The sequence below is a fragment of the Protopterus annectens genome, chromosome 13.part0 (genome assembly GCF_019279795.1).
Source record: "Protopterus annectens isolate FY-2018-M chromosome 13.part0, PAN1.0, whole genome shotgun sequence".
Classification (NCBI taxonomy): Eukaryota; Metazoa; Chordata; order Ceratodontiformes; family Protopteridae; genus Protopterus; species Protopterus annectens.
Genome location: NC_056747.1, coordinates 266,624,432 through 266,652,088, shown reverse-complemented (window position 1 = coordinate 266,652,088; position 27,657 = coordinate 266,624,432). Strand labels below are relative to the sequence as shown.

Genomic DNA, 27,657 nt, shown 5'->3' with positions numbered 1-27,657 from the left:
GGGAACTAGAAGTCGGATGACCAGAAGTGATGTCATTCTGCAAGATATCCCAGAAGTAATATTTTAGATATTATTTTGAGAAGTCTCTTAGTGAGACAGCATTCTGTATTCTGTCTTGGGCCTGACAACAAGAAGGACCATTCACCACATCATCTGCCTTGCTCTATTAAGTAAGTAGGGAATAGTATCATTCTCTTAGTCAGTCAGGAATATAGTGAGGTTTAGTCTTGATATTGTTTAATTTATTTGTCTGAGCCTGTCCTTCAATGTTATTTTAAATATTTCCTATGATTTGAACTCTGTCATCTCTGTGAATATATACTTAGTATTTTCTTGTTCTTTTATTATTAAATATATTTAAACCTTTTGTTGTGGCTGATCATTCTTTGTAGAGATATTTACGTTTTGAGAGTATTTGCATATTTATTTGGTGACACTGAGTGGGCCACTCCTAATAGCCTTGCTCTTGGAAAAAATACCATTTGTATAATATTAATTTCACTCAGTATATTGAGTACCCTTGGAAGAGCCTTAAGGTAGTTGGTAGGAGTGTCTGGTGGCAGTCATAACTACCTTATAGTCTGGGCAGCAGGAGGCATAGCTAGTAAACCTGTGCCAGCATTTCCCAGGTAGGTGTGTGTGTGTGTGTGTGTGTGTGTGTGTGTGTGTGTGTGTGTGTGTGTGTGTGTGTGTCAGCCACTTGGGCAGCGACACAAAGCACTGGTTGGACAGAGATGGTGCTGGAGGTCTTGGCTTGGACACTTAGCTGAGATCGATCTCAAATCTATAGCTGTGCCAGTCTTAATGGGGATCTGGTGAAAGAGGAAGAAACCAGCCCAGAGCTGACTGTGTTTCCCCATGTGCTCTTAAGGGAAATCATGCTTGATGCAGAGAGCTGCATCTGGAGATACTGTATGTGTACCTGTTAACCTCCCAGTGAACGTCCCCTACTGGTGCCAGTGGTGAGGATTGAGGCTGCTTGATTACTGGCCCAGAGGTGGAGGGTCGTCACACAGGCAATAAACTTAAATTGGAACAAATAACATCTATAATAGCTTTTTCTTAAAGAGTGAACCATTTAATTATAATAAGTAGATAAGTTGTCTTGTAACAGAAAAACGTTATGCAAAACTTTACCTAGAAGCTGTATAAGGCCAGTAAGCATTGCACTCCTGTTTCTGGGTAACATGTCCACTAGCATGTAATACTCTTTTTAAACAAAGTTAGTGGCAATTCGCTGACATTACTAAAGTTAAACTTCACATCACTGAAAAAATAAAATGTCCGGATGAAATATTTGCATTTAAACAAAACACCACATAAACCATTAAATATATTTATAAGGGATGAATAGTAGACCCACCATACCCCTGTGACTCCAAATACGCCGTGAGGTCAGTAAACGCAGGACTAAGGGAATACATCCTTACCCAACACTTATTACCTGCAACAGTTAGCAGCTATGAACTTGATACATTTAAAATGTGATAAATTGCTGTATGTTTTCACCTCGGTGCAATGGCCTTTGGTAATAGTGCTGCCAATGAGATACCATGGTCACCGTTTGGTATGCCATATGTTGCTGTGACATGAGTCCATTGTTGATTGGAATTCTACCGTGTCAGGTTTAGGTCCTTGAAGTGTGCAGTCCCTGATTAATATGAACTACACCAAGATAAGATCCACTAACAAACACCACATAAAAATCAGCCTAAGCAAAAAACAAGCAGGAGATTTCCTCTTTTCAAACTATACTGAAAACAATCTGGAATTTAGTTCCAGAAAATATTACAACTATTACATCTCTTGTCCAGTTTAAAACAACCCTAAAAACACCTGTTAAACAAATGGCTGTGCCCTTGCTCTAGTCCTGACTAATCTCTCTTTAATAAGATCATTACCTTTAGCCTCTCATCTGGACTAACCATATCCTCTCATCCTATCTGTTGCATACGGCCCTGCACATTAACATCTGAAATCTGCAGCATTTAAGAGCCACAAAAATATTGACTCGACTTATCTACTGGTCTCTCAACCTATTTCCTAGAAATAGCATTGTGATGTAATATTGTATCAATTCCTCATCTCATGTCTAATGCTGTTGTGTTTCTTATTGTCCTATATAACCTTTTCTTGTATTAATTATACTTAGGAATCCAGTAATTTAGCTTTGTGTATAACTGATCTTATAAATGTCCCTTCCAGAAAAACTAATTATTATCTGTATGTATACTACTGATATATGCTATTTTCTGATTGCCTTCTGTTTCATGTGGAGCTTTTCTCCATGGGCATCCACTGAAAATGGACTTGTGTCCAGTCAGACTTTCCCAGTAAACAAGTGTAAAATAAAATAAATAATAAAATAACTGGAGGCAGTGTCTGTGAAAAAGTGATAGCATTTAATTATTAGTGTGATTGAGTGTAAAACAGAAGCGTATTTACGGTGCAGTGAAGTAGCAGCTGCGGAAGGTGCAAGGTGTTAGAAGGACAATGTGCAGATTCCCAGCTGTCAGTAGTGCAGTACCAGCATTCGTGATAGCATGGAAATGAAGTCCACTGCTGCTTCTCTTTTGCTTTTTAAGCACAGAGGTTTTTGTATGCTGTAAGTTGTAATAAGCTGCTGCTTACAAATGTGGTAAGCCACTTGCTACACATTTAAAAGTAGAAAAATTTTTGTTCCATAACATAGACTTGAGGGGCACAGAGTACTTGGTACTCCTAAGGAGAGATGTGAGGAGCTCCAGGTCAGAAAACAGCCCCTTTTTTTGCTCCACAACCTAGAGTTGAGGGGCTCCAGAACAAGGGGCAACACTGGGCACTAGTTGAACCATCTATGGCTCTGGTGTAGCATTCAGAAAGTTGCTGTTTGACATATTTGGACACAGTCTGTTCATCCCAAAAAGTGTACATTTGTTTAAATAATGTGGCATCTCACGCATCAAGTTAAATGGAATGTTTATAAACCAACACACAACCTCTCCAAGTTTAACCCAGAGATGTTCATTGCTACCCTGTCATCTATTAACTGGAACATCTTAAAACTCCTCCTCTTCGATGATGCTGTAAATGAATTCAGTACAGCTTTCCTAAATATCCTAAATAACCTTGTACCTCCTAGAAGGAAGCGACTTTAAACAAATAATGCAACTTGGCTGTCCACGAAGAGTAAAATGCTAATGCAAATTAGGGAAGAAGCATGAAAATGGCAAAAATGTAAAGCACAATGGTCCAAAACAAAGCAGCGTAACCGTGAATGGCTGAAAAAATAAAAAAAACAGCCATCCTGGGCTGAAATAGCTGGCTAATCACAGTAGTTGTGAAGTAAAGGTACCAAAAATGAACTGCAAGGCTGTTATTTAAAAAATAAGATACTTTAATACCAAAATGTTAAGCAATTCTGTCCCTATGACAAACAAAATGGGACTTCGTCAGAACTGATTTTCTTTAAAAATCGAAAGCACCACAGTAAAAACTTCAGAATGGTCTGAAACTGTACTAAAAAGCAAATAAATGAAGTAAAAAATACTATACTAAAACAATATTCAGAACAGTAATAAACGCAACCCTAAAAATTCTGGTCAGCCATTAATGAAATCTTACATCGCAGCCACGAACTCAACCATAACTCTTCTCCCAGTAACTCACTACTCAAAACTGCGATAGAATTCAAACCTTATTTCATAGAAAAGCATAGTGTCCTTAACCAAGGATTCCCAAACGTCTAGTCCAAACCCTGCACAACAGCCACATATCTCCACATAACATTTTCACCGTCAAACCTGTGTCCACATCCTATATAAAATTACATTTAAACTCCAACCATGCAGTACTTCAGCTGATGACCTTCTAAGTCAGTATCTTAAAGTAGTAGCCAGTAACATTGCCTATCCTGTATTAGTACTTATAAATAGGTCAATCCGGGAATTCCACAATTCACTGTCACTGGGAAAAAAAATTGCACATTATCTCTTTATCAAAGGAGGAAACTCGACAGACATTACTAACTTTAAACCTACAGCACTCTTATCATCCTCCCCAAAATACTTGAAAAACATATTCAAAAACAAAATTGCTAAACTATCTCATGCAGGAAGGACTCCTGTCCTTCACATAACTTGGCTTCCATCCCTCCCATAGTACTAACACTGCACTTTTAACCTTTATCTGTACTGTCAGTAAAGCTAGAGATAATAGCAAACTAGTCTCCTCCTTAATTCTAGACTTGTCTAAAGCCTTCGACATAGTTTGTCACAGCAAACATCTACTTCAAATGTTCTGACTAGGTCTATCTCAGCCCTCCCTTCTGTGGTTCAAAAGCTACATCTCCAGTAGGCATCAGTCAGTAAAGTAGCACTCCACCTTCTCTCCATACCTTCCAGTCACCACTGGTGTACCACAAGGCTCTGTCCTTGTTCTCCTCATCTTTAACATTCTCACCAGCACCTTCCACACAACATGCCTCCCTAATACAATACACACATGACTCAATAACTCTTGTGCACATCTGACAAAGTGGCACATCTCCAGTGCAACTTGGCCTTGCAACTCCCAACTCATGCTCACCCCCCCCCAAAATAAATACTACTTTTTTCCCCAAAACACTCTCTCATGAGAAAGTAAAGTTTAAAATCCTCTTTTTTAATAATATAACCATTAAAATTACTTCTCATAACAAATTATTAGTAGGGATAGTGGATGATGATAAATTTGATCTGGATATACAAAATTGCAGTAAAATCAACAAAAACTAGAGATGATTTCCAGAACCAAAACCTTTCTCACCAACACATCTAAAACTACACTTGCCAGTGGTAACGTCTTCCCTCCACTACTTTGTGGTGCTCCCATTCTTGCATCAAAATCAAAACTTGAACAATGCTGTAATAAAGTGGCTACATTTGCAGCAAAGACTCATTTCAGAACCCCCCACCACTGTATAGTTCTAAAAATTCTAAACTGATTAGAACTTTTCCATCAATTAACATATACACAGCTTCTTAACACCTATGAAATTATCCAGCATCCATCTAATTATCCATCATTAAATGCCATTATATACAACTATGTTCCCAATTGGTTATTACAATCCAATGACCAAACACTCTTGTGTGTCCACAGACCTATCCAATCTGCTGGGCATGGTCTGTACTATGTTGCTAAGGCCTGGAACTCCTTACCTGTACACATCAGGTCAATACCCTTCCTCCAGCCCTTTAAAACTATTCTGAAAGATGACTTAGCCAAAATCAGTCTCTGCTGTTGCTCAACTCCAGGATAAATTTCACTTCGTATTGTATTTCCTGTTTGTATTATATTAGCTTACCTTTAATTTTTCTATAAACTGCCTAAGATTTCTCTAAATATTAAGTCATTGTCATGCAAGTTGTAGCTATCCTTAACCAGTCTTTTCACAATGTCTAATTTGATATAATTATTTAAACTGTAGATTTTTGGACACAGTCCATCAGCTCGCCAGGTTGTCATCCTCCAGAGTTCTCAGTCTTCGAGCTCAGGCCGTGTCAGTGCTTGCGATTGCCAAGCCTTCATCTCATGCACTTTTAAAGCTTTTAAGTGGTATGGCAGCATTGATGGGGCTAGTTCCTCTGGCTAGGTATCATATGCGGGCACTGCAGTGGACAGTGGTTGTACAGTGACCACTCCTTACTCATCATTTGGATTTCCCGATTTGACTGATGAGTGACATGAACAGATTTAGTGGTGGTTACAATCTCCATTCGTACCACAGGAAAGAGCTTTTGTAATTCCTTTTCCTTCAGCCATGGTCACTATGGATGCCTCATTTCTGGATTTGGTGGGAGGGGGGCATTTCGAAGGGAGAACTACTCAAGGGTCCTGGTCTTCCACAGAGGCTCACATTCACATCATTGTTCTGGGGGTGAGCAGCGGTCCTGCTAGTGTTGCAGGGTTTTCAGGGTATTCTCCTCCGGGGTGTGATTGTGATTCAGATGGACATATCAGTAGTCCTTCTGTGCATCCACAAATGTTACATCAAAAAGCTGAGATAGTTTAATTTGGTTACAGTTTCTTTCAAAAGACCCTAGTGAAATGATCTGAGGTGCACCTGTTTAGAAATTTGCTCTTTTGGTTTTAGGCTAGGAGTAGCATTAGTGAAAACAAAGCTGAAGTCAGATGTTTGGAGCATGGTTAAAATATTTTTTAAACATAGTCCTGTCATCTGTGTATCCTGCCAAAAGGGGCTGTATTTTTTTAATAGATCAAATTAAACTTTCTTAAGCTTCTTAACCCCCTTTGCTGTAATGATGTGGAGACACTTCCCTCAGCTTTTTTTCCCCCTACAAATGTATGGCGCATTTGATGGACTCTATGCTTAGGAGATTTTGCCTACTTGCTTCAGAGTTTTTTATGAGGTCTTTTTTTACTTCCCTTTCTGTTTAGTTAATGCTTTGGTGGAATGAGCTGTTTTTTTTTTTCTCTCCCCTTATTTTCTTCGAGTTTGCACAGATTCTAGGCCAGCTTTGCAATCAATGCATCTTCAAGTACATGCCAGTGTACAAGACAAATTTCAGCTGCAGACAGTCGCTCTGTTACCTCATGTGTCTGCATGTTGCTCATTGTAGTCATGAGAGTCCTATCTGCCTAAACCTTAATGATACAACTAAGAGTTGTTATAAAGCAAAACAGGACTGCTTGATGTCCCTTCAGAAGGTAGAACCCAGGTGTTTGGGATATAGAGACTGCATTTGCCTCCTTGAGTCCATAGCCCAGTAAAACCAAGAAAAATAATGAGAACTACCTGAAATACTGATGTGCTCATCCGTAGAGGTGAAGAAAGTGATGTTTTCTGAGAAGGTGGCTTAATGTAAACTCTAGTTACCTACTTTGATTGTCCTGGTCCCTTGTACCATGTCTGGTTAGTCTTCCTTCTTACCTGTCATGCCTGCTTTTTCCACTAGCTCTGATGTTACTTCAGTCGCAGTTTTGATTTTTTTTATCTCCCCCATCAGAGAGATGCTTGTCCACTGAGACTGGGTGCTGTGTTCTGGCAGCTGTTGTCAAAGCAGGTGACAGTACCAGTCTCTACAATCAGTTCACAGGTCTTGGCTGCAGTGATGTCATCTTGCATGGCTCCAGTCCTTCCAACACCTAGTTTCCAGGTGCAAGTTCCTCCTGTGTTTACTTATACAGTACCTACCTCTCAGACATGAGTCTGCTTAATGTCCATCAAACTAGTATCCCCTTACCAGACATTGGCATATACTGGCATTGGTTAGGCAAGCCTCTTCTCCCAGATGCATACTCTTCTGAGGACAATGTCTGCTTCAACACAATATTTTTCTGTATCTAGCATCGTAGCTGTGACTCTGTGTGCTAGAGGACTGGGATTGTACCTCCCCAGGGCCTTTCAATGAGACAATTGTTTTGCATTCATGTTAATCTACGGTTCACAGGAGCTCCTAATTTGCTCCACCTTCACCTCCATCTTCAGTGTGATTTTTTCCCTCCCCTTTTTTCCCCATATGGACTAAGCCGAGTATAACTGATTGTTTAACTCTTGTGTACTAGTGTTGCCATTGGTCAGAATTCCAAGAAAAGCCTCAGTAAGATGAAATATCTAGAAGTTCCAGTTATATTAGAACCTGTGTCAGAGTATGGGGATGACAAGGAAGGGGTTCCTATCTCCATGACTCTAGGGCATGGACATATGCCAGAAGTGGGGATGGCATTTGGAAGCAGCCTCTGTCATCAGAAAAGGCTACAACAGGCATGTAGGTTAGTAGAATTAGCAGAACAGTCCTCCTCAGTGGTCTCACTTTTAGCAGATGCGTACAAAGACATAGCGTACTGTATTTTTGACGATCCAAGTGTGGTGACCTCAGCATAAAAGGTCTAGGGACTGTTCCTTGTGGACAGAGACTTCCAACCCTAAGTTTCCAGTCTCTGTTGTAGCTTTGAAAGTGAAATCCTATATGTTGGTCTCAAGCTTTTTACCCCTGGACAGGGAATTCATGACTTTGGACAGGTTTAGGAAGTGCATGCTTACATCTTTCATTTTGTCTTTTGAAGGTGCTAAACTGTCTTTCCCAGAGGCTGTATTTTCAGTAAGACGTTGAATTAAATGCAGCATCCTGTAGATGGAATGCATGACCGTTCTAAAGAAACCCTTAAGGCACGGTCCTTTTTTCTTCCCTTTACATCTACATCGGGCAGCCTCATGCATGTGATGGGATACAGTGGTTGGGGCTGCCGGTAAAGCAGTCTGTGCCTTGCACTATTCACAGAGAAATCTGTGCCTCTCTTAGACACTTCCCCTTTTCAAGAGGGCTCTGCTGTTTGGACCTGAATTAGATGAATTCTAAGTTTGTGAAGGAGAAGATCCAGACCCTTGTTAATGTGGAAATAAGATTTCACCCTCCACGATGCCCTTTAGTAGGAATTGGAGAAAACAAAAAAGAGACATTGGTCCTGCATAAACTCACAATCCCAAATACAGCACTCCTGTGGCTCTAGGAGAAGTCTCCAGCTGAAACCCAACAAAGGCATTGTCTTAGAGTCAGAGGCCCATAGTGTCTTCCATGATAGTTGCAGTCAACCCCAGGGCAGCCTGCAGCAGTGTTAAGTCTGACTGCAGGCATCCTGTGACAGACGTGGCTGCATGGAGATGAGTGTCCCTACATTGGAATAATTCATCCTTACTGCTGAGCCTTGGACGAGAGACACCGTAACAAGTAGCTGACGCTGGAAATTCTTTTCCTTTCCTCTTGTCCCATTGCTACACTTTTCGTCCGGGCAGAATGCTTAGGGAAAGAAAGAGGTGCATCATGCAGTCTGAGCAAAGAGTTTATTTTTTTTTTTTTTTTTGGCAACAACAAGACACCTAAGGTGCACTCTAGGTTTTAGTAACTTCAGCAACTGTATCTCAAGAGACTTTATATGGTGATCTTTAATCTCTACTTCTATTGCTGTCTAGAGATGAGGAGATGTGTTTTTTTTTGGCTTGCCTTGACATAATCATCTGAAAGTAGCCTATAATAAGTGCTCCTGGAGATGAACAAATTATTTATTTTTGTACCCTTTTTCTGTTGCCAAGTCTGCTTGATCACCGGTTTTGCCAGTGTGGATTGGTCCCCTTTATTGCCCTTGTCAGAGAGAAAAAAAAAACTGATTGTGGCTCCGCTATTAGCCAGGAAAACCATTCATACCTTTTCTTATGCTGTTTTAACCCAGTCCCTTTGGTGGCTAGATGTGTGCAGACTCCAGGGTGAAGGCCTGCTGTCCCATCTTTTAGTGCACGTGCTTGTTTTCACACAAGAGATAACTGTTACAGTGCATAAAAACACATGACCTTCCCATGCACTGCACGCTGTGATGTTCATCTTGCACAGAGTGGCAGCATTACTGCAAACTGAGCCACCTCCCTCTCATCCTCCCCAGCTGACTTCTCCAGCACATGGATCTCTCTAGCTCATCTTGAATTGTCTGCTTACAGTTAGGGCTTTATTCCCATTTACCATGAAACTGATGGTCATTACCAGTTTATTAAAATTCCTTTTGGTCTCACTTTAGCACCAAGGGTTTCACAAAATGCATGTTGATAGTATCCACCCATGTGCTTCCACATGGTTGTATTTCTGTTTGTACGACTGGGTTATCAAGTCATTAATACTGTTTTTATATTCAGTTACCCCCACAGACCCAACTTTAATGAGACAAAACAATTGGCAAAAATTCAGACTTTGTAGGGATTCAAACATTTAATGTCAGTCAAGCTAGCTTAAACATTCTAATTTCTATCCAAAGTAATAAGGCAGGCTTCAGTGAATATTTATCCAGTCTCTGATCCTTGATATAAGTTTTTTTTTTCTGCATATTCCACACCTTAATAAGTTTACTTGGCCTTTCCAACCTGTCCAGCCATTCTGAACCTGGCTATATCTGCATGTAAAAAAAAAAAAAAAAAAAAAAAAATCAGCCAAGCAGCCAGCCGTTCAGTTCAAACGTCTTTATTCTTGCGTAACGTGTTTTTTTTTTTTTTTTTTTTTTTTTTTTTTGATTTGTTCGTATTGTTTGGAGGTTTGGTGTTTTATTAGTTTATACCTGCATCACGTACAGTGGTATTATTTCAGCTGGGTCTCATTCTAATTCCATTCATCTTTATTTTTACCCTGTACTTGCATATCCACACATCTTAATTTCACATCGTCTTTATCCTTCTCTTTCCCATTCACATTTGGGTCGCACGTAACAGGCCGTTTCTAGTTGAGTCATCTATAGATAATCAAAAGTCATCATTTTACCATTCCAGTACACTTTCAACACTAATGAGAATGACAGTTCCAATGTTTTTTATGCACTCGGACTGCATCCATAGGTTCATTTGATGTTGCAAAGTCAGTTCCAAGTAGTAGTGTTTTACAAGCCATGAACAATATGCCCTAACTAGTTTACACCCTGGTTTCTACAATTTCCACAGGTAAATACTCGTCTTTACAACACAGTGTAAAAAGCACTAGCATCGGCCTAGGCTTTCCATAGTGCAGCTCAGCCTGTCCCAGCTACAGTCTTTTGACCCATTAAGTACTTAATGAGTCAGTGGCAAACCCTAGCCACTCCATCATCTTATTTTTAAAATAATCCAGCATGTCCAACATTTTCTTCTGACTTCAAAACTTCTAATATTTTCAGCTTTACCCTTCTCATTTTGTCCTTTGTAGAAGTTAAATTGTATTCCATGTGGTATGGCTGCTTCATTGTTCCATCAACCTTTTCTTGAATCTCCATGAACTGCTGCTTAATACACTCCATAGTTTCCTCGGGTTCCATTAGATGTTCTGCCTGGTCATGTCCAACTGTAGATATCTGAGAAATATATGAAATGGCTGTCTTAAGTTCCACCATTTAGCTTTAATTTGCAGTCAGGCAGTTAGTATCCTTCCTCACATCCAGTCTCAGAACTTGCTTATGCTGTTTTGGCATAAAGTGTAGAATCTTGCAGCTATTCGTTCCCAGCTTGTTCATAGTCTCTTCTCCTTTATGGGTCTCCAATTTTCACGCAGCCTGTCTCTATCTCCCCTGCAACATTGTTGAAGGGAATGAATCCTTAGAACCAAAATTCACATTGAATTTTACTACTTCAATTGTACTTTCTACAGACTTCTGCCTTAATCTTATAGAACATATTGAGGAAAGTGACCTTATCAACAACTTGTGTGTTTTATCTGATTGTCTCAAGGCTTGCTCGTGTAATTAAGATTCCCTGTTTGTTACCTCTGCATTCATTGCTTGAATCTAATTGAGTTCTGATTGAGAGTGCTACTGAAACAACTCAAGATATAAATTGATAAGTATATTTTTTGGTACTTCTTTCTAAAGTTCTACAATATTCTAATTGCTTTTGCTTGATTGATTTAAGATCATATTTGCTGGCTTTTGATCTGTGTTGAAAGTGTTACTTTTCTGAGTTGATTTTTCCGCCACCCTGTCCTCCCTATTGGTGTTTTCTTTTTATACTTGGTGGCTTTGCAATTGCCTGCTCCTACTATATATTTGATCTGTGACACTCCTCCCAGTCTAGTGTCTTTAGCTCATTCTACCTAATACAGAGAGAAAAAAAAAAATGTTTTTTGCACTTTATTCATCTGCTTTCTGTGTTTGTGTTTCGTCCTACTTTATTATTTATTTTGCTCTTGCTGCCTGTTCTTAAAAGTACTTAATGATTTATTCTGCTGCATTTATTACTGTTTGTTAGTAGCCGATTAAATTGCAACTGTTATTCTAAGCCTTCGGATTACGCACTTGGGCTTTAGACCAGTTGTTTCACATTAGGAAGGTTTGTGGTCTGCACCGTTGTGTCAGTACAGGAAGCTTACATCCTTCTGAGTTGGGAGTTGCTGATTGAAGGCTTAGTGTCTGTTCGAAAATGTATTAATTCTGGTTTAAGCACTTGGGCTTTGGGCCAGTTTTTATTTTACATTAAGAGGGTTTGTGGTCTGCACTTTTGTGGGAGGTTGGATTTTGCCCTTCTGAGCTGGGAATTTCTGGTCACAGGCTTATTGTGCCTGCTTATTTGAACTGTTTCTTTCTGAAAATGGTGTGCCTTGTTGCTGCAGCATAGACCAGATTCAGGCCTGCTGAATCTAGCTTTGTTTGTATAACTTGAGCACTGACCCAGGCCATCTTTTTTTGGAGAAGGTTCCCATGTACCCTAGCAGCAGGAGTGTGCAGATAGCACTTGTCTGTTTGAAGACTGCTGGAGCAGGGCTCAGTTTTGAGCTTTTTTCTGGTTAATTGGGTAACTTGTTTAAATCAGTTGTTCATTTTCTATTGTTTTATATATATAAAAAATTGCATTCTATTCATCTGCTTTTACTGTATTTGTGTTTCTTCCTACTTTATTACTAGTGGCATTGACTACAACTCTGATCTGAGAATTATAACAGTAAGTATCCTTTTCTGTGCATTTAAAGAGTTTTTTTTTACTGTATATTTTCTGAAACAAATATATATATATATATATATATATATATATATATGTGTATACTTGTTTCCCGCCTTTCTAAGCTAGTACAGTCCAGTTTTCAGGTTAAGTGCTGAATTCAGGGCTGCGTTACAAATCTCTGTGTTTGCCCATACCTTACCTGGTTAGAAGGAAGTTTCTCTGTTCACCTGTGAGAGAGGGGAGCTTTGAGCAGCCTATCTGTCCCTGGAGGAGTGGTTTCAGCCCAGAAATTAGTAGTTTATTGGCCATTTTGGGCTAATTTCTCTCTTTCATTTCCCTGCTATAAATACCGCATTTGCTCGGTTTTGCATGCCAGGCAGCGCCGGTTAGCTAGGGTATAACTATTCCCAGCTCCACAAAGTCTCCTCTTCAATTTTTCCCTTGGAACTAGACAAACTTTCAACTTAAGCACTCAAGCCATTCATTTCTCAGCCCAGAACTTGCTCAAAACTCATAGCAAGCACTTATAAACCCTAGCACTAGATCCTCCTATACTGTACAGAAGGACAAGGCTCTCTATTCAACCTTACCAGCCATTCAGTAAAACAGTTCACTGTACCTATCCAGGCATATCCAAAGGGCAGTTTCAGGCATAATCTCTAGTCCAACTGGTGAATCTGGGCATTTTGAGGCAATGTTACAACTGCCTCATGTACACAGACAACCCTCTCATCCTACCACCAAACACTAATACATGTGAGAGATGCAATTATACAGCCAAACTGGAGGCTAAGCTCTCTCAATCCAAGGCTGGATCAGACAGTCTAGGAGAAGGGAAATACTTGCGTCACATCACCAGTCTCACATAGACCCATTAAACCAGCACCGGCAAAAAACACACATAAATATACGAAAACATACTCGGAGGCTCTAAATAAAAATCTGCAAAAGCAACAGTGACCTCCAAAGCAGACATCCAAGCAACCTCCATCCCCCAACACAAATCTTGAAACACATACTTCACAAAACCAGTGTGCCATGCAATCACAGCCCTTAAGGCAAAATAACATACCCGACATACTAGTAATAGGTGACTGTATAGTCAGGCACACTGACGTCCCACTCACTAGGCTGAATAAGGAGAAGGTTACTGTTTGCTGCCTGTCGGGTGCCAGGATCCGCCACATAACACAAGCACTCAGGTCACTCCAGAACAAGTACAAATATGACTCTGTCATTGTCCATGTTGGTGTGAATGACCTGAGACGTACCTCCCTGGACTACATGAAAAGAGACACATGGAAGAGCTCTCTTATCTTGTAGCCCAGGCCGGTATGATCCTGACCCTGAGTAGCATCCTGCCCTCACCAAGAATGATACCACAGTATAAAGAAAAAATCATCAATTTCAACAATTGGCTCAGTTTTTGGTGTCATTCAAAGGGGATCCAGTGTCTGTCCGCCTGGGATGACATGCTCGACAAGCCACGCTGCTTCGCTAGAGGCGGCTTACACCTGTCACCCTTAGGCTTTTGAATACTGGCCAAGGCTCTTGCCACCCCCATAGTGCCTTTTTTAGGCAAGGCTCAAAAGACAAACCCACTGCTATAAATAGCACAAGTAACAAAAAAACTGAGGGTGATGCTACTTAGTGCCAGAAGTCTAAACCTCAAAATGCATGCACTCGAGGTACTCCTCAGTATGGAGAAAATTAATATATGTGCAGTAACAGAAACCTGGTTTAAGGCTCCAGAGAGCACCCCAGCACTACCAGGCTACAACTCATACCATATATTTCGGCCACAGAACCAGGACCGAAATACAAAAGGCAGAGGTGTATCCATATTCATCAAGGATACCCACACCTCCAGGTTAGTGGCACAGCACGATGCTTCAGAGATCATCCACGTGCAACTAACAAAGGGCAAAACTGCAATTCAAATTGTAGCTTGCTACAAATCACCCACCATGTCCCAGGATTCCCATTCCGCATTTCTGGAAACACTGGGAAATATAAAGGTCCTACCAAACACCCTAATATTGGGTGATTTCAATTACCCAAACATTAATTGGGAGAACAACTCAAGTACTAACTCCCTTGCCCAACATTTCCTAGAATTTATAAACTCAAACGCCCTGGATCAACTGGTCAACACTACAACCAGAGGTGACAACATATTGGACCTGGTCATCACCAACATGGGCGACCGGTGCTCCACACTGGAGGTCAACCCCTCACTGGTTAGATCTGACCATAAACAAATCACTTTGGATATCCACATTCCGCCCCCACCCCCGGACAAGGAAACCACCGTGAAAAACTTTTCAAATGCAAACTTCACGTTACTTAAGACAGAGGTGGAAAGTTTCAAAGCCCCCATGCTAAAGGATAATATTGTCCAAGCTGCAAAATCCTTTACTAATGCATTCTACGGGCACTTACAAGAATGCATGGATTGTGCTATCCCAAGCAAAACCAAGACTCACTCCTCCAAGAAAAGGAAACCAGTCTGGTAGACTCCTGCCATAAACAAGCTATACAATAGATAGAGGAAACTAGTACAGAAAAGAGTAAAATCCCAAGAAGGGAAGACATCCCTGATCAGTATCAGCAAGAAACTATGATCCCTCATAAAATCATCCAAGGCGAGTTTCGAAAGAAAAATTGCCAAGGACTCCAAATATAACTACAAGGCATTCTTCAGCTATGTCAAGAATCTAAGTGGCAATGCTCAGATCTGCTGAGTTAGTGCAGAATGATACAAAATACACTGAACCGACCGATATTGCCAACATCCTGGCAGACAGGTTCAGTGCAAACTTCACCCCCCCCCCCTCGCACCTCCAAAAGGGCCCATAACCATACATAACCATACCAGAAGAATATAGAGCTCCTGAAATCACAGACACTCAGGTTAAAACAGCCCTCTCCAAAGCCAAAAACACAGCATCAATGGGAGCGGACAGAGTCCCAGGCTGCGTCCTACAAGAGCTCAAAGACGAACTAACCCCTCACCTAAACACACTTTCAAACTCAGCCTCTCCACAGGTTACATACCCATAGAGTGGCGCACAGCAATGGTTATTCCACTTCACAAAGGTGGAGCCACAACAGATCCCAGGAACTATCACCCTATAAGCCTGATTAGCTTGGTCTGCAAGACTATGGAGCGCATCATCATGGAACTCGTTAACAGAGACATTGGGAACCTACAAACACTGGACCCTATCCAGTTCGGCTTTGTTAACGGCAGATCATGCCTCCTAAACCTGGTGGACTTCTTTGAGACAGTTACCAAGGCTATAGATGAGGGAAAGGTGGTACACACAGCCTACCTAGACCTCATAAAGGCCTTTGACACCATTCCCCATTCTGGTATTATAGACGAGCTCACCAGCCTGAACATAAACCCCTACATCACAAGATGGGTTGCCAACTGGCTCACAGACAGAACCCACATGGTAAGAGTTGTGGGAGCTAGGTCTGACTCTAAACCGGTTACAAGTGGCATTCCCCAGGGCTCAGTCCTAGGACCCCTCCTGTTCGGCATATACTTCTCAGAGGTACAAGCAAGCACAGGAGGACTATGGCTGACCAAGTTCGCAGACGAATGCAAACTGAGGGCTATAATTGACTCTCCAGCTGACACAGAAATCCTCCAAAAGGGTCTCACTGAGATGACACCTGGTGTCAAAATCATGACCTCAAGCTAAATGCAAAAAAAGTGCATAGTCATCCCCTTTGAAAAACCAAAGTGCCCACAAACTACCACATAGGTGGTAGTCCCCTAAATACGAAAGACATAATAAGGGATCTGGGGACTCAAGTAGATAGTAAACTCTCCTTTGATAATCACATTGCCAAAGTGGTTAGAAAATCCTTCTATGTGGCACACCTCATCACAAAAGGGTTCGCATCCAGATCAAAAGAGGTCATTGTGCCCCCTCTACTCATCGCTCATCAGACCCATCCTAGAGTGCAATGCCCCATTTGGGATGTATCTTACAAGACACCTGCAACAGCTGGAAAGACCACAGAAGTACCTCACCAAGAGGATCACTGGCCTCAAGCAGATGCCCTATGCAGCTCGACTGAAGAAACTCCAGCTGTACTCGGTTGCATACAGCCTACTCAGAGGTGATCTCAGCCTGACATACAAGCCTATGTCCAACCCAGAACTGATCGACATGCTCCACCTAAAGAAAACCTTATCCCCTCGAGCCACACACTCTAGGGATCTAAACCTCACCACAACAATAAATAGGACATGCAGGAGGGATAGATTCCTGTCACAGAGACTTCCCATGCTTTGGAACAAGATTCCAATCTACATTAGGCAGAGCTCCTCGCTAACACTCTTCAAGAGAAACCTTGACGAGTGGATGGGAAACAGAAAGTTTACCCCGGGGATCACTTCAGTATCTTTGCTGGACAGAGGCACAGGGAACTAATCTAAGGGGAGTGGCGAAAGCCAACACATTCTGGCTAGGCTTATAAATGCCTTCGGGCAGATAGCCTAGTACCTACCTATGAACCTATTTCAACACTGCGTATGTGCTCTTACCTTAATTTTTAAAAGAAATAGTTCAGTTATGCACCAAACAGTTCTCCCTAAATAAGGTGGCTATAGGGACTAGTTTTAATCAGCCTGGGCATTTCCCATTTTCGTTACACAGCACTCTAGGAGTGCACCACTTTTACAGCACGGATGTATACAGGCAGTTCATGCACTATGTAAACAGGCCGATGACCAACCATTTTTCCGTTCATCAGAGTGTTATGATTAAAAAAGAAATCACAGAAAAGTGTCTTTCTAAGTGTATTGTATTATTTCAAGACAATATGACAAAGTCTGCAAGCTCTTCCAAAATGTATTCTACCAAACATTATTTGTGCTTGTATGACTTTCTTCCATAATGCTTCCATGAATGATATTTGTGCAGCAGCTTCTTGATTGAACTAGATGTATTGGGGCTGCATTATTTTAAAATGTGTATAAATAATTAAGATACAGTTGGCTACATTGTACTTGTAGTTTAGTAATATTGTAATACTTGAAAGGAAACTAGAAACATTGAAAGTGTCTATGTCTGCCACTGTCTTAATGTGTTACAATTTAGATACAGAACTAAGCTTTACTTCTTGACTGTTATTGTATGACTGTTGCAAAGTCTAAACTTGGTTGAAGATTCTGGTTAAGTCACAAGATGATGGTCATAGGAAGTTACTAGACTATTGGTCCTGAGGCCCTTACAAGCCTAACCAAGAATTTAGCCCATGTTCCAACAAATCGGCACCCTATGCCACTGTCCAGCAGGGACACAGGTGGAATCCCATTGGTGTATTTTCTCTTCCCCATCCAGTTATCCATGTTGCACTTAAAAAGCGTTATTGAGGTACTCTGCTTGACGTGGAGAGGGAGTCTGTTCCACAAAAGAAGTCTCTGGGTTACAAATCTGTCCCACCAACAAGTCCTGTTGATGTCACAGACCAGGTTGAGGTTGCGCGTGAGGTTACTCAAGTGGAACTTGACTTGTGGATATGCAGCATTCCCATAAGGGCGGGGTCTGAGATTGCTTTGTATGCCAGACAGAGGTCACCACTGAAGAGTCTGTTGGAGACTGAGTAGCGGGACAGGGATTTTAGCCTATCTGTGTAGGGTAAATGTTTCAGGCCCTGGATTCTCCTGGTGAGGAACCTCTGTGGTCTCTCCAGCTGCTGCATGTGCTTTGTGAGGTACATGCAGAAAGGGGTATTGTACTCAATAATGGGTCTTATAAGGGAATAATACAGCAATGTTATGATCACCTTGTCCCTGGATGAGATACCCTTACTAATGAGGTGGGCCATTTAGAAATCTTTCAGTACAACGGAGGCAATATGGTGATCAAACGTCAGTTTGATATCCACCTGGGTGCCCATGTCCCTCACAACTGATTGTGTGCTTAGGACCTTATTATCAATGTGATAATTTCTGGGGACATCACTCCCACCAAAGGGGAGTTCATTTTGAGGCCATGTTTCTGGCACCAGTCATTTGCTTGGGTGAGACCCTCTTGGAGGATGTCCACATCACTAGGGGAATTGATTACAGCTCCCAGCTTGCAGTCATCTGCAAACTTGGTCAGCCATATCCCACTGGTTTTGGCCTGCACCTCAGAAAAGTATATCCCAAACAGCAAAGGCCTGAAGACCGATCCCTGGGGTGCACAGCTCATTATGGGTTTACTGCTTCAGGTGGCTTCCCCTATTTTGAGTAGGTTGTTTCTATCAGTGAGCCAGTTTGCTATCCATCTGGTAACATATGGATTGATGCCTAGCTGAGAGAGTTTATCTGTTATACCTGAGTTGGGAATAGTATCGAAGAGTTTGATCAGGACAAGGTAGGCGGTGTGTCTTTTCCTTGTCCATGGCCGTGGTGACTGTCTCAAAGAAGTCGACCAAATTTAACAGGCATGACCTCCCCTTGACGAAACCAAACTGTGTGGGATCAAGTGTCTGGAGGTTGCCAATGTCCTTACTAATGAGGTCCATAATAATCTGCTCAATGGCCTTGCAGATCAGGCTAGTTAGGCTGATGGGTCTATAATTTCCTGGATCAGTGGATGCTCATCCTTTGTGCAAAGGGATGACAGTGGCTTTCCTCCACTCGGCTGGGATGAAGCCAGTACTCAGGCTTTGGTAGATTAGGGTGCCTAATGGTGCTGCAGGTATCTGCCTGAGTTAAAGTAGGATGCAGCCTGAGATGTTTTGGGTCCTATGGAGGCTGTATTTTTTGCCTTTGAAAGGACAGTGATGACTTGCTCCCTAGCGATAAGGGGGGGGGGGCAAGTACTGGGGATGTCCTGTTTTGCTGATGAGGGAGACAGAGGGGTGATGTCTTCACTGATCCTGTCTGCCAGCAGGTTGGCTATATCTACAATGTTTGTGTATGTGGTATCCTTGACGACCAGTTCTGAGCAGATCTGGGTGCTTCCCTTGAGATTGCGGACATATGTGAAGAAGGCCTTTTGATTGTCTTTAGTAGATGTGGCCAGTTTGGACTCTGCATTGGTGGATTTCACTAGTGCGTTTATTTGCTTGTTCAGGCTATGGAGAGATTGTTTCCAATTAGGCACCTGCTCCTTCTTGGTCCTGGTCAGTAATTTTTTTTTCCTTTTATTATAGAGTTTATTTATTGCAGATGTCCACCAGACAGGTTTAGTCTTCCTTGAGGAGGAGGATTTCGTCCTGTTTGACATTCCTGATTCCATGCACCTATATAAATGCTCATACAGTACTTTTGGTGTAGGTTTGGATATATGTGCCAGTTCTGTGGAGGGGTGGGGGCTGTGAATCTGTTTATACCTTCCCCCAGGAGGTTGTAATCAGCTCTGGAGAAGTTTTTTTGTTTTACTCTAGCTGGGGGTCAGGGGAGATGGTGACTTTGAAAGTGACCACTTTGTGGTCGGATCTTACCAGGGATGACAACACTGTAGGGATGCTGCAGTGGTTACTCATGTTGGTTAATACCAAGTCCAAGATATTTTCACCTCTTGTGGGGGTGTCAACTAACTGGTCCAAGGCATTTGCATTGACGAAATCAAGGGATCTCTGGGCATTTGTGTTTTGGCATGAGTATTTCTTCTAGTCTACGGCTGGGTAGTTAAAGTCACCCAGGATCAGGGTAAAAGGTTGAATCTTGATAGATTTGAAGAGGTCCAGATAGATGGAGTGGGCATCTTGAGTCAAAGTTGGAGGCCTATAGCTAGCTATGATTTGAATAGGGGTCTTGTCAGTTGTTATCTACACCTGGAGTATTTCCTGTGCATCATACTGTTTGACCAACCTGGAGGTGTGTATGTCTTTTGTATATATATTGCAACTCCACCTCATTTTGCTTTGCCATGATTTGGGGTCTGAATGTATGGTAGAGTGAGTAATCTGGTATGGCTGGGGTGTTGTCCACAGCTTTGAACCAGGTTTCTGTGGCTGCAGAAATGTCAGCATCTTCCAGGGTTAAAAACACAAAAAATGGCTTTGCAGATAAGGAACCGAATTCAAACAAACTTGTAACTTTTTACTGTTTAATGTAAGCGCTTTCGTCAGAGACTATGCTCTGACTTCTTCAGACAACAAAATGCAAATAAAACATGCATTAAAGTGCACATTATTATATCAGGGATAAATTTAACTATAACTCCAAGGGCATTGTATACGTAGCTTTATGCGAATTATGTAATGAATATTACATAGGAAAAACAGAAAGAAAACTAAAACAACGTATATATGAACATCAGTATAGTATAAGTAAGAGAAGTACCACTACCGCACTGGCCAAACACATAATGGAAAACCCAACACATAGATTTAAATTTGTGGTATTAGAACAAGTAGTACAAGATTGGAGAGGCGGCCCATGGGAATTAAAATTAGAGGAAAAGGAGCTTATGTGGCAAATTCGGACTCTAGCATATAATCCACCAGGGCTGAATGAACATATATCTTTGAAATGTATTTTAAAGTTGAAAGCACTTGCTAGATAGCGTTTATGTATTTAATTAACAACAAGTAATAAGTTATCCAGTTTTAGTAATATATGGATGTTTTTAAAAAATTGTTTTAGCAAAAGTAGAAGTTTTTGTCACTTTAAATGGGTTTTAATTGAACTAATCAGTTAATTGATTTATTATATAAAGCTTGTTTTATTTGCATTTTGTTGTCTGAAGAAGTCAGAGCATCGTCTCTGACGAAAGCGCTTACATTAAACAGTAAAAAGTTACAAGTTTGTTTGAATTCGGTTCCTTATCTGCAAAGCCATTTTTTTGTGTTTTTAACAGTGAAGTTCATTTTTTGATTTATCTTCCAGGGTTAAGAATGCTTGCAGTGAGTGCAGTTTCATTTTAAACGCCTAGCGTTAGCAGCATGACCTTTAATGTTTTTTCATGTTGGTAGTTTTGAACTCATGACATTGCCAAAAAAAGGCACTATGGAGGAGGCAAGAGCCTTTGCCAGGTGCTTGAAGCCCAAGGGAGACGGATGCAGCCCATCTCTGGCAAAGCATCTTGGTTTATCAATCATGTCATTCCAGGCCATCAGGTACTGGATCCCCTTGGAATGACACCAGAAACTAAACCAATTGTTAAAGTCAGTCATTTTCTCTTTGCATTGAGGCATCATTCTGGGTGATAGTAGAATGTTATTTAAGGCTGGGAACATACCTGCCAGGGACACATATTCAGCGAGCTTGATCATGTCTGTCTTCATATAGTCCAGAGGTACATCTCAAGTCATTCACGCCAACATGGACTATGACAGAGTCATAACAGTACCTGTTGAGACACTTCAGTACATGGGTGATATGGCGGATTCTGGCACCCGACAAACAACTCACCGTGACTTTCTCCTTATCAAGCCTGGTGAAGGGAACATCTGTGTATCTCACAATGGAGTCTCCTATGACTAGTATGTTGGGTTTATGTTTATGTTTAGGCCTTAGTGGCTGTGAGACACAGGTGTGTGAACTATGTGTGGTGTGTTGGGCAGTGGAGTTAGTGTGTGTTTTTGCCTCAGTGGTCTCTTTTGTTTGGGTATGTTTTTGTTGAGGACCCCTGCATATGTGGGAGTGTGTTGTGTAGATGTGGGTAGTGTTTGAGGTGTGGTGTTCCTGTTGTCAACCTTCTTAGTGCCAGATATACTGGTTTCTGGGGGGAGAGAGCAATGACACTAGGTGCTTGATGTAGTTGCATCACTCATTGTGTTCCTAGGTGGTAGTAGTAGACAGTTGTCCATGTACATGAGGCAGTTGCTACACTGTCTCAGAATACCCATATCAACCAGACTGGTAGCAGAAAACTTAGGAAATTGCCCATCCATATTTGTCGAGAAACTGAGGGAAAGAGGCCAGAGAGAGCTAAGAGGGTAAAGGGAGAAAGGTCTAAGAGTAGTTCTATTGGGTGATCACACAAGTGCTACTAAGGGAAAACTTGGAGCTGGAATACCTCAAAGGGTTAAAAACTGTGCAGCTTAAGCTCTGGATGCAGCAAACCTATATATAGACTATGCTACTCAATTTAAGGTTAAGAACATAGTAAAAAAATCTCAGAAAGAAGCAGAGATTAACCACTTAGTCAAAAGAACAAAACTCACAGTATGAAAAAATACAGTTAAACAGTAATGGATTGCAGTAGATAGCAATGAAATATAGTTAGTTATTAAGTAGATTGCTTTAAAACAGTAGCTCACAATCACAGCAGTAAAAGACAGCTCAAATAAAGCAGCAATTCAGTAGAATACGGTCATCAGTTTAGTAAGGCTTCAACAAGCAGTAATAAATAAAGCAAACTAAATGCAGTCGAACTCCTAAGTTGTTGTTGTTGTTGTGTCTTTTGGCTTTTCCCGGTTAGGAGTCGCCACAGCTGAACTCCGGTCCGTTAATGATTGGCAGTAGATTTTTACGTGCCGAGTTGCCAGCCCTGACGCACAACCTTCACGCCCATTCACGCATGTCTCCACGCAGTTGAACTCCTAAGTACAAGCAGCAAAATGAAGCAGGAAGAAGCACTTCTTTTTAGTAGAAAGTGAGACGACAAAGGATAATTCAAGGTTGAGAAGTTAAAGGGGTGGGCCTTCACAACTTATCTCACTGTACACAGTAAAATGACCTAATGTAATGGGACTTGGGGGAGTGTCCAATATCAAATTTATACTAGAGGCAGGCAACTCAAAGCCACCAAGCTTTAATACCACAAAAGCAGCTGGGCGAGTTGGAGGGTTACACAAGATCAGAACAGAGGTAAGGATTGAATTCACCAAGTCTGAAAAAAAACATTTGCACAGTTTAAAAAGATAGGCAGCAAATGTTTTTAGTAAAACATGTGCAGAAAACAGTTGAAAATGAGCACTTATCTTTTTCCAATCTCACACCAGAGCAATGGCAGAAGGCCTATCTCAATGCAGCTTTGAGCAAACAAGTACAAACTGTTGATGGTTTGTCCCCCACCAGAAGTGTACAGCTATGACGACAATAAGGACATTTTCCAAATTCAAACAAAAGTAACAGGGAGCCCAGTTTGGGGACTCACTGTTAATTAAAAAAAAAATCATGAGTTACAGAAGCCACATAAGTTATTGCTTTGTTTGCTGGAGCATTACTGTGGTCCAGAGCACATTTTCTGGATCTGTTGACTCTAATAACTCTGAAAAATCTAATTTGGGGTTAAAAGCTAGAGGCAGTAAAGAGCAATAAATATTTTAGCCAAAAGGATGCAATTTTTAGTTTACATGTTAGAGATTTTTCTGAATACTATCTTGTCTTTTAAAACTTTTTGTGTGCAAAAATGTTGCTATGCAAATATATACATTTCAGGTATATTGCGCTATTTTATTTTAATAAAGTCTTATATTTTAACTTTGAATGCTTGTGTTTAGTGTTTTTTTTCTATTGTTTTCTTTTGTTTTGTGTAAGGATATATATATTTTGCCTGGGTACCAAACTGTGTAGGGTCTATCCTTGGAAGGGTGGTTGCTCAGAGGAAATTGCTGCTACTTGAATACTTAAAGGCTGACTTATTTTAAGGGTAAAGAGTGAGATGTGTCATTGCTATGTTAAGTTTTAATTCATTATTGACAGTGTATGCCAGCTGTTTTGGATTAGAGAGATGAAGCCATGACTATAACCCAGGTGACGCAATCAGGGGAGGAAGTGAGTAGTGAAGGCCCTGTGCCTTTTCAGGTAGGAGAGGTGGGGCCATTATAGAAAACACTGAATCTCCTCATGCAGCAGAGAAGTTTGTAAAACATCAAAACAAGTTGCAGATTATATCAGGGAATGAAACGGGAAACAAGAGAACAGCCTTGCTCCTGTCCATTCTGTTAAGAATGCTTTTCTGTTGGCTGTTGCCAGACTCTTTTCTGATCATGGTATTAAACTGTTGTTGCCTTATTTCTAGAAGGCACTTTCTTGTTTAAATTTTGAATTGACATATGTTTCAAAGAAGGTAATTTGAAAATCATAAAACTAGCTAATTGATGTTGGCCGTATCCGAAACCCTAAAATGTTTATCTCATTCTCTGTCTCTTTTTTTTTCTTTTTTTGTAGAAAGGGAGGTAAGTTTAGTATTTACACAACTGTTGTGCAAGTGTCCGCAAATAGCAAGCAACTTCAAACACATTAAGCCGTCCAAATCAAACTGAATTAAAACAAATACTATACCCATAACAAGTAAATATGTTCAATAAGTCCCAAAATGGAGAGATTATTTTAATAGATATTCCCCAACAAAATATGTAGTAAATATCACAAAGCAATGTGAGTTGCTTTAAAAATCTGCACCAAGAGTAATAGTAATAATCATTGGTGAGGTGTGGTGTGTTTACTCATTTGGTCTTCATCCTAAAATTCAGCACTCCTGGACAACTACTGCTCAGTCCATACCACCACCACTGCTTATGTTTGTCGTTCGGCTTTTCCCGGTTAGGGGTCGCCACAGCGGAACGCCGGTCCGCTAATGATTACCTACTTCAATTAATTAGTACCTAATTTTCATACAACCTTCCATCATTTTCCCAGAACACTTACATGGAGAAAGCTGCTTACAAATTCAAGTGCTGCATGCAGAAATACACACAGACACACTGTTTCTTTGATTTACTACCTAACTTCAATAAGAAAATGGGATACAAGGTTAAGACCCTAGAATGATGTAGACCCTTAAAAGTGTTCCACAAGGAATATGAGAAACTCACTAAAAAGATGGTGGATGTCTGGAATGAAGTTCCAGAATTGCTATTGGAAAGAAAATCAGCAAATGTTTTAAAGGGAATAGGGTAAAAGCTATGGCTAAGGTTAAAAGCGGATTAGGACTGCTGAAAAAAATGAAAGACCTGATGAATTTAAACATCCTTCTCAAGGGAAAATACACATAAGGTAACATGCAGATCTGGTAAGACGAGGAGTAACTGCAAAGATTTGTTGGCTTTGTTGTGTACTTTTGACACCACAGGCATGTTGTCAGCTTAGCAGAGAACATGTCATGAACAGTGTGATTACCAGGAACAGTTACCCATTAGGATGCAATTATTTATTTTCAGAATTAATTGTTTAGTTAATATAATACAGTTTTTCTAAAATCAGAACTGCACTTTTTGCTGTTTGTTTTCCATGTTTGTAATAGCTTTTTTAATTATGAGATCCTGTATTAACAACATGGAACAAGTTTGCCTGCGACTCGTGTTCTGATCTCACCAGGGCTGTATTCTGTCTTTTCCATAGCAGCCCAATTTTGTTGTCAGAGGTAATGAGTTAAAAGGTGCTGCACTTTAACTGAGTTATTCCATACTGCTGTAACAGCAGCTGTGAGCAAAAAGGTAATTGTGATCTTAATGAGAGCCAGGCAGAACTAGGCCGCATCTGTACTCTTTACGCCATGGAAGCATGTTTGCTAATGCTTGTTTATGTAAGTTCAGTCTGTAACTGTGAGAATAGAGAGGAATACTGAAGTTGGCAGCTGGTCATGAGGCTTGTTATAAGTGAATGACACTTCATAAAGTCTCCCACATAATCAATGTGAATGTGTTTGCAGATTGAGATGGCAGACTTGGCAAGCATCTCAGTACATACTACTTCAAGAGGACTATTATATAACCTGTCAGGAATTGTCAGTCCTAAGATACTATGCAGGCAAGCATCCAAGCTAATGCATGTTAACAACTAGCAGAACTGGCAGAGAGAAGTAAGATGAGGCAGTCTTCAAAACACTCCCCTCCCCTGGACCTGAAGCAGTCTCACTAGCCAGTTTCATTATTTCGGAAAAAAACTTTTAACAAAAAATGATAGGGAAACGCATGGAAGTTGGGAGATCCAGGGTCAGCCAAATTTATTTGGAAATTAAATTGTGAAACAAAATTAAGCAATTTGCAGTATTTATCTATTTTTTTTATTTACTGCTTGCAAGAGAAAGTGCATGGATTGGACTATTAAACAAAATGTAGCACACTCCATTGCTTCCTTTCTTGTTCATTTAATGTGATTTAGAGAAAGTACTATGAAGTACTGAACTAACATTCTGTAGTTCTGGAGTTAGGCTCGTCCCTTTAGGTAGAAGTATACCACTTCATTCTCCCTGATTTTGCTTCATATGGTCACCCTGTCCCTAATAAAATGTTAGATTTTCTGACGAATCACTGAGGATTACAGTCAGTCAGTAGTGCTATTTATTAGAGTTTCAAACTACTAATTTGTCAGAAAATGCATGCTGGTACAAAACCTGTTTTTCTAGTATTTTTTTTTTTTTTTTTAGTGAATAAGATATAGGACCTTTATTCCCCTTTTATTTTTGACCTTGTTTAGAATTCTTGAGCAAAGAAGTTGAAAAGTGTGCGTCAAAGGCAACATTGGAATTGTTTAGTAAGCTTTTCTGTCCCAAACCAATTCCCTTTTTGAATATTATTTTGAAATGATGTTTTGTAACCCACCTTGCTAACAAGTATTCTGCTGTTCCCCTGCTTAATGTAGAAAAAGTACTAACTGCTTTGTGGATTCATTTATTGGCAGGATACAGCAGGCCAGGAGAGGTACCGAACAATAACGACAGCATACTACCGAGGTGCTATGGGTTTTATTCTCATGTATGACATCACAAACGAAGAGTCCTTCAATGCCGTGCAGGACTGGTAGGTAGTTCTTTCATGAGCATTGCAGGGGAGCTGATGTTTCAGTTAGCTGTTTGCATGCTTACTGGTACAGTAATAACACTGCTCTGTGCTAATTGTTGGTTACATTGAATAAAATGTACATCTACTGCATTGCCTTCACAGGTTATATTAGTCTGCTCAACCTATCAAATCCTTTCTGGGAACATACACACCGATCACCTCCTGCATCATCTATAATACTCTAGCCTTTTCTGCTGTTCTTAAAATAGCATGTATCACTATATATTGTACTTGATATGCACCTTTAAAGTTAAGCATTTTTTTAATTAATCAAAATATTTGTTTTTTGTAACATCTGCAACAGCAAATATGTTCCAGTGCACTTTTGCACTCTAGTAACTGCATTCCAGGTATGTGGTAGTACAAAATATCTCTCTCAAAGAAACAAGTTTGCTGCCTTTTCCATGTAGACTGTTATCACACATAGGAGTAAACAAAAACAAGTCAAAGAATTAAATTTTTGTTGGGAAAATTACGTTTTGTTTTTTTCTCCATGTACAAGATTTACTGCTCTGCTTTAATCCTTTTTGTCTAAAACCACT

The 27,657-nt window shown here is 40.6% G+C and overlaps 1 protein-coding gene across 3 annotated transcripts in view; it reads left to right on the top strand.

The window, feature by feature from the left end:
- The window catches only part of RAB3A (RAB3A, member RAS oncogene family), a 388,099-nt gene that overhangs the window by 280,011 nt on the left and 80,431 nt on the right, over positions 1-27,657 (top strand). For all 3 annotated transcript variants that reach the window (XM_044053827.1, XM_044053828.1, XM_044053829.1), the window contains one exon: positions 26,955-27,073. In XM_044053827.1, coding sequence (XP_043909762.1) covers positions 26,955-27,073 — 119 coding nt within the window. The remainder of the gene's footprint in view (positions 1-26,954; positions 27,074-27,657) is intronic.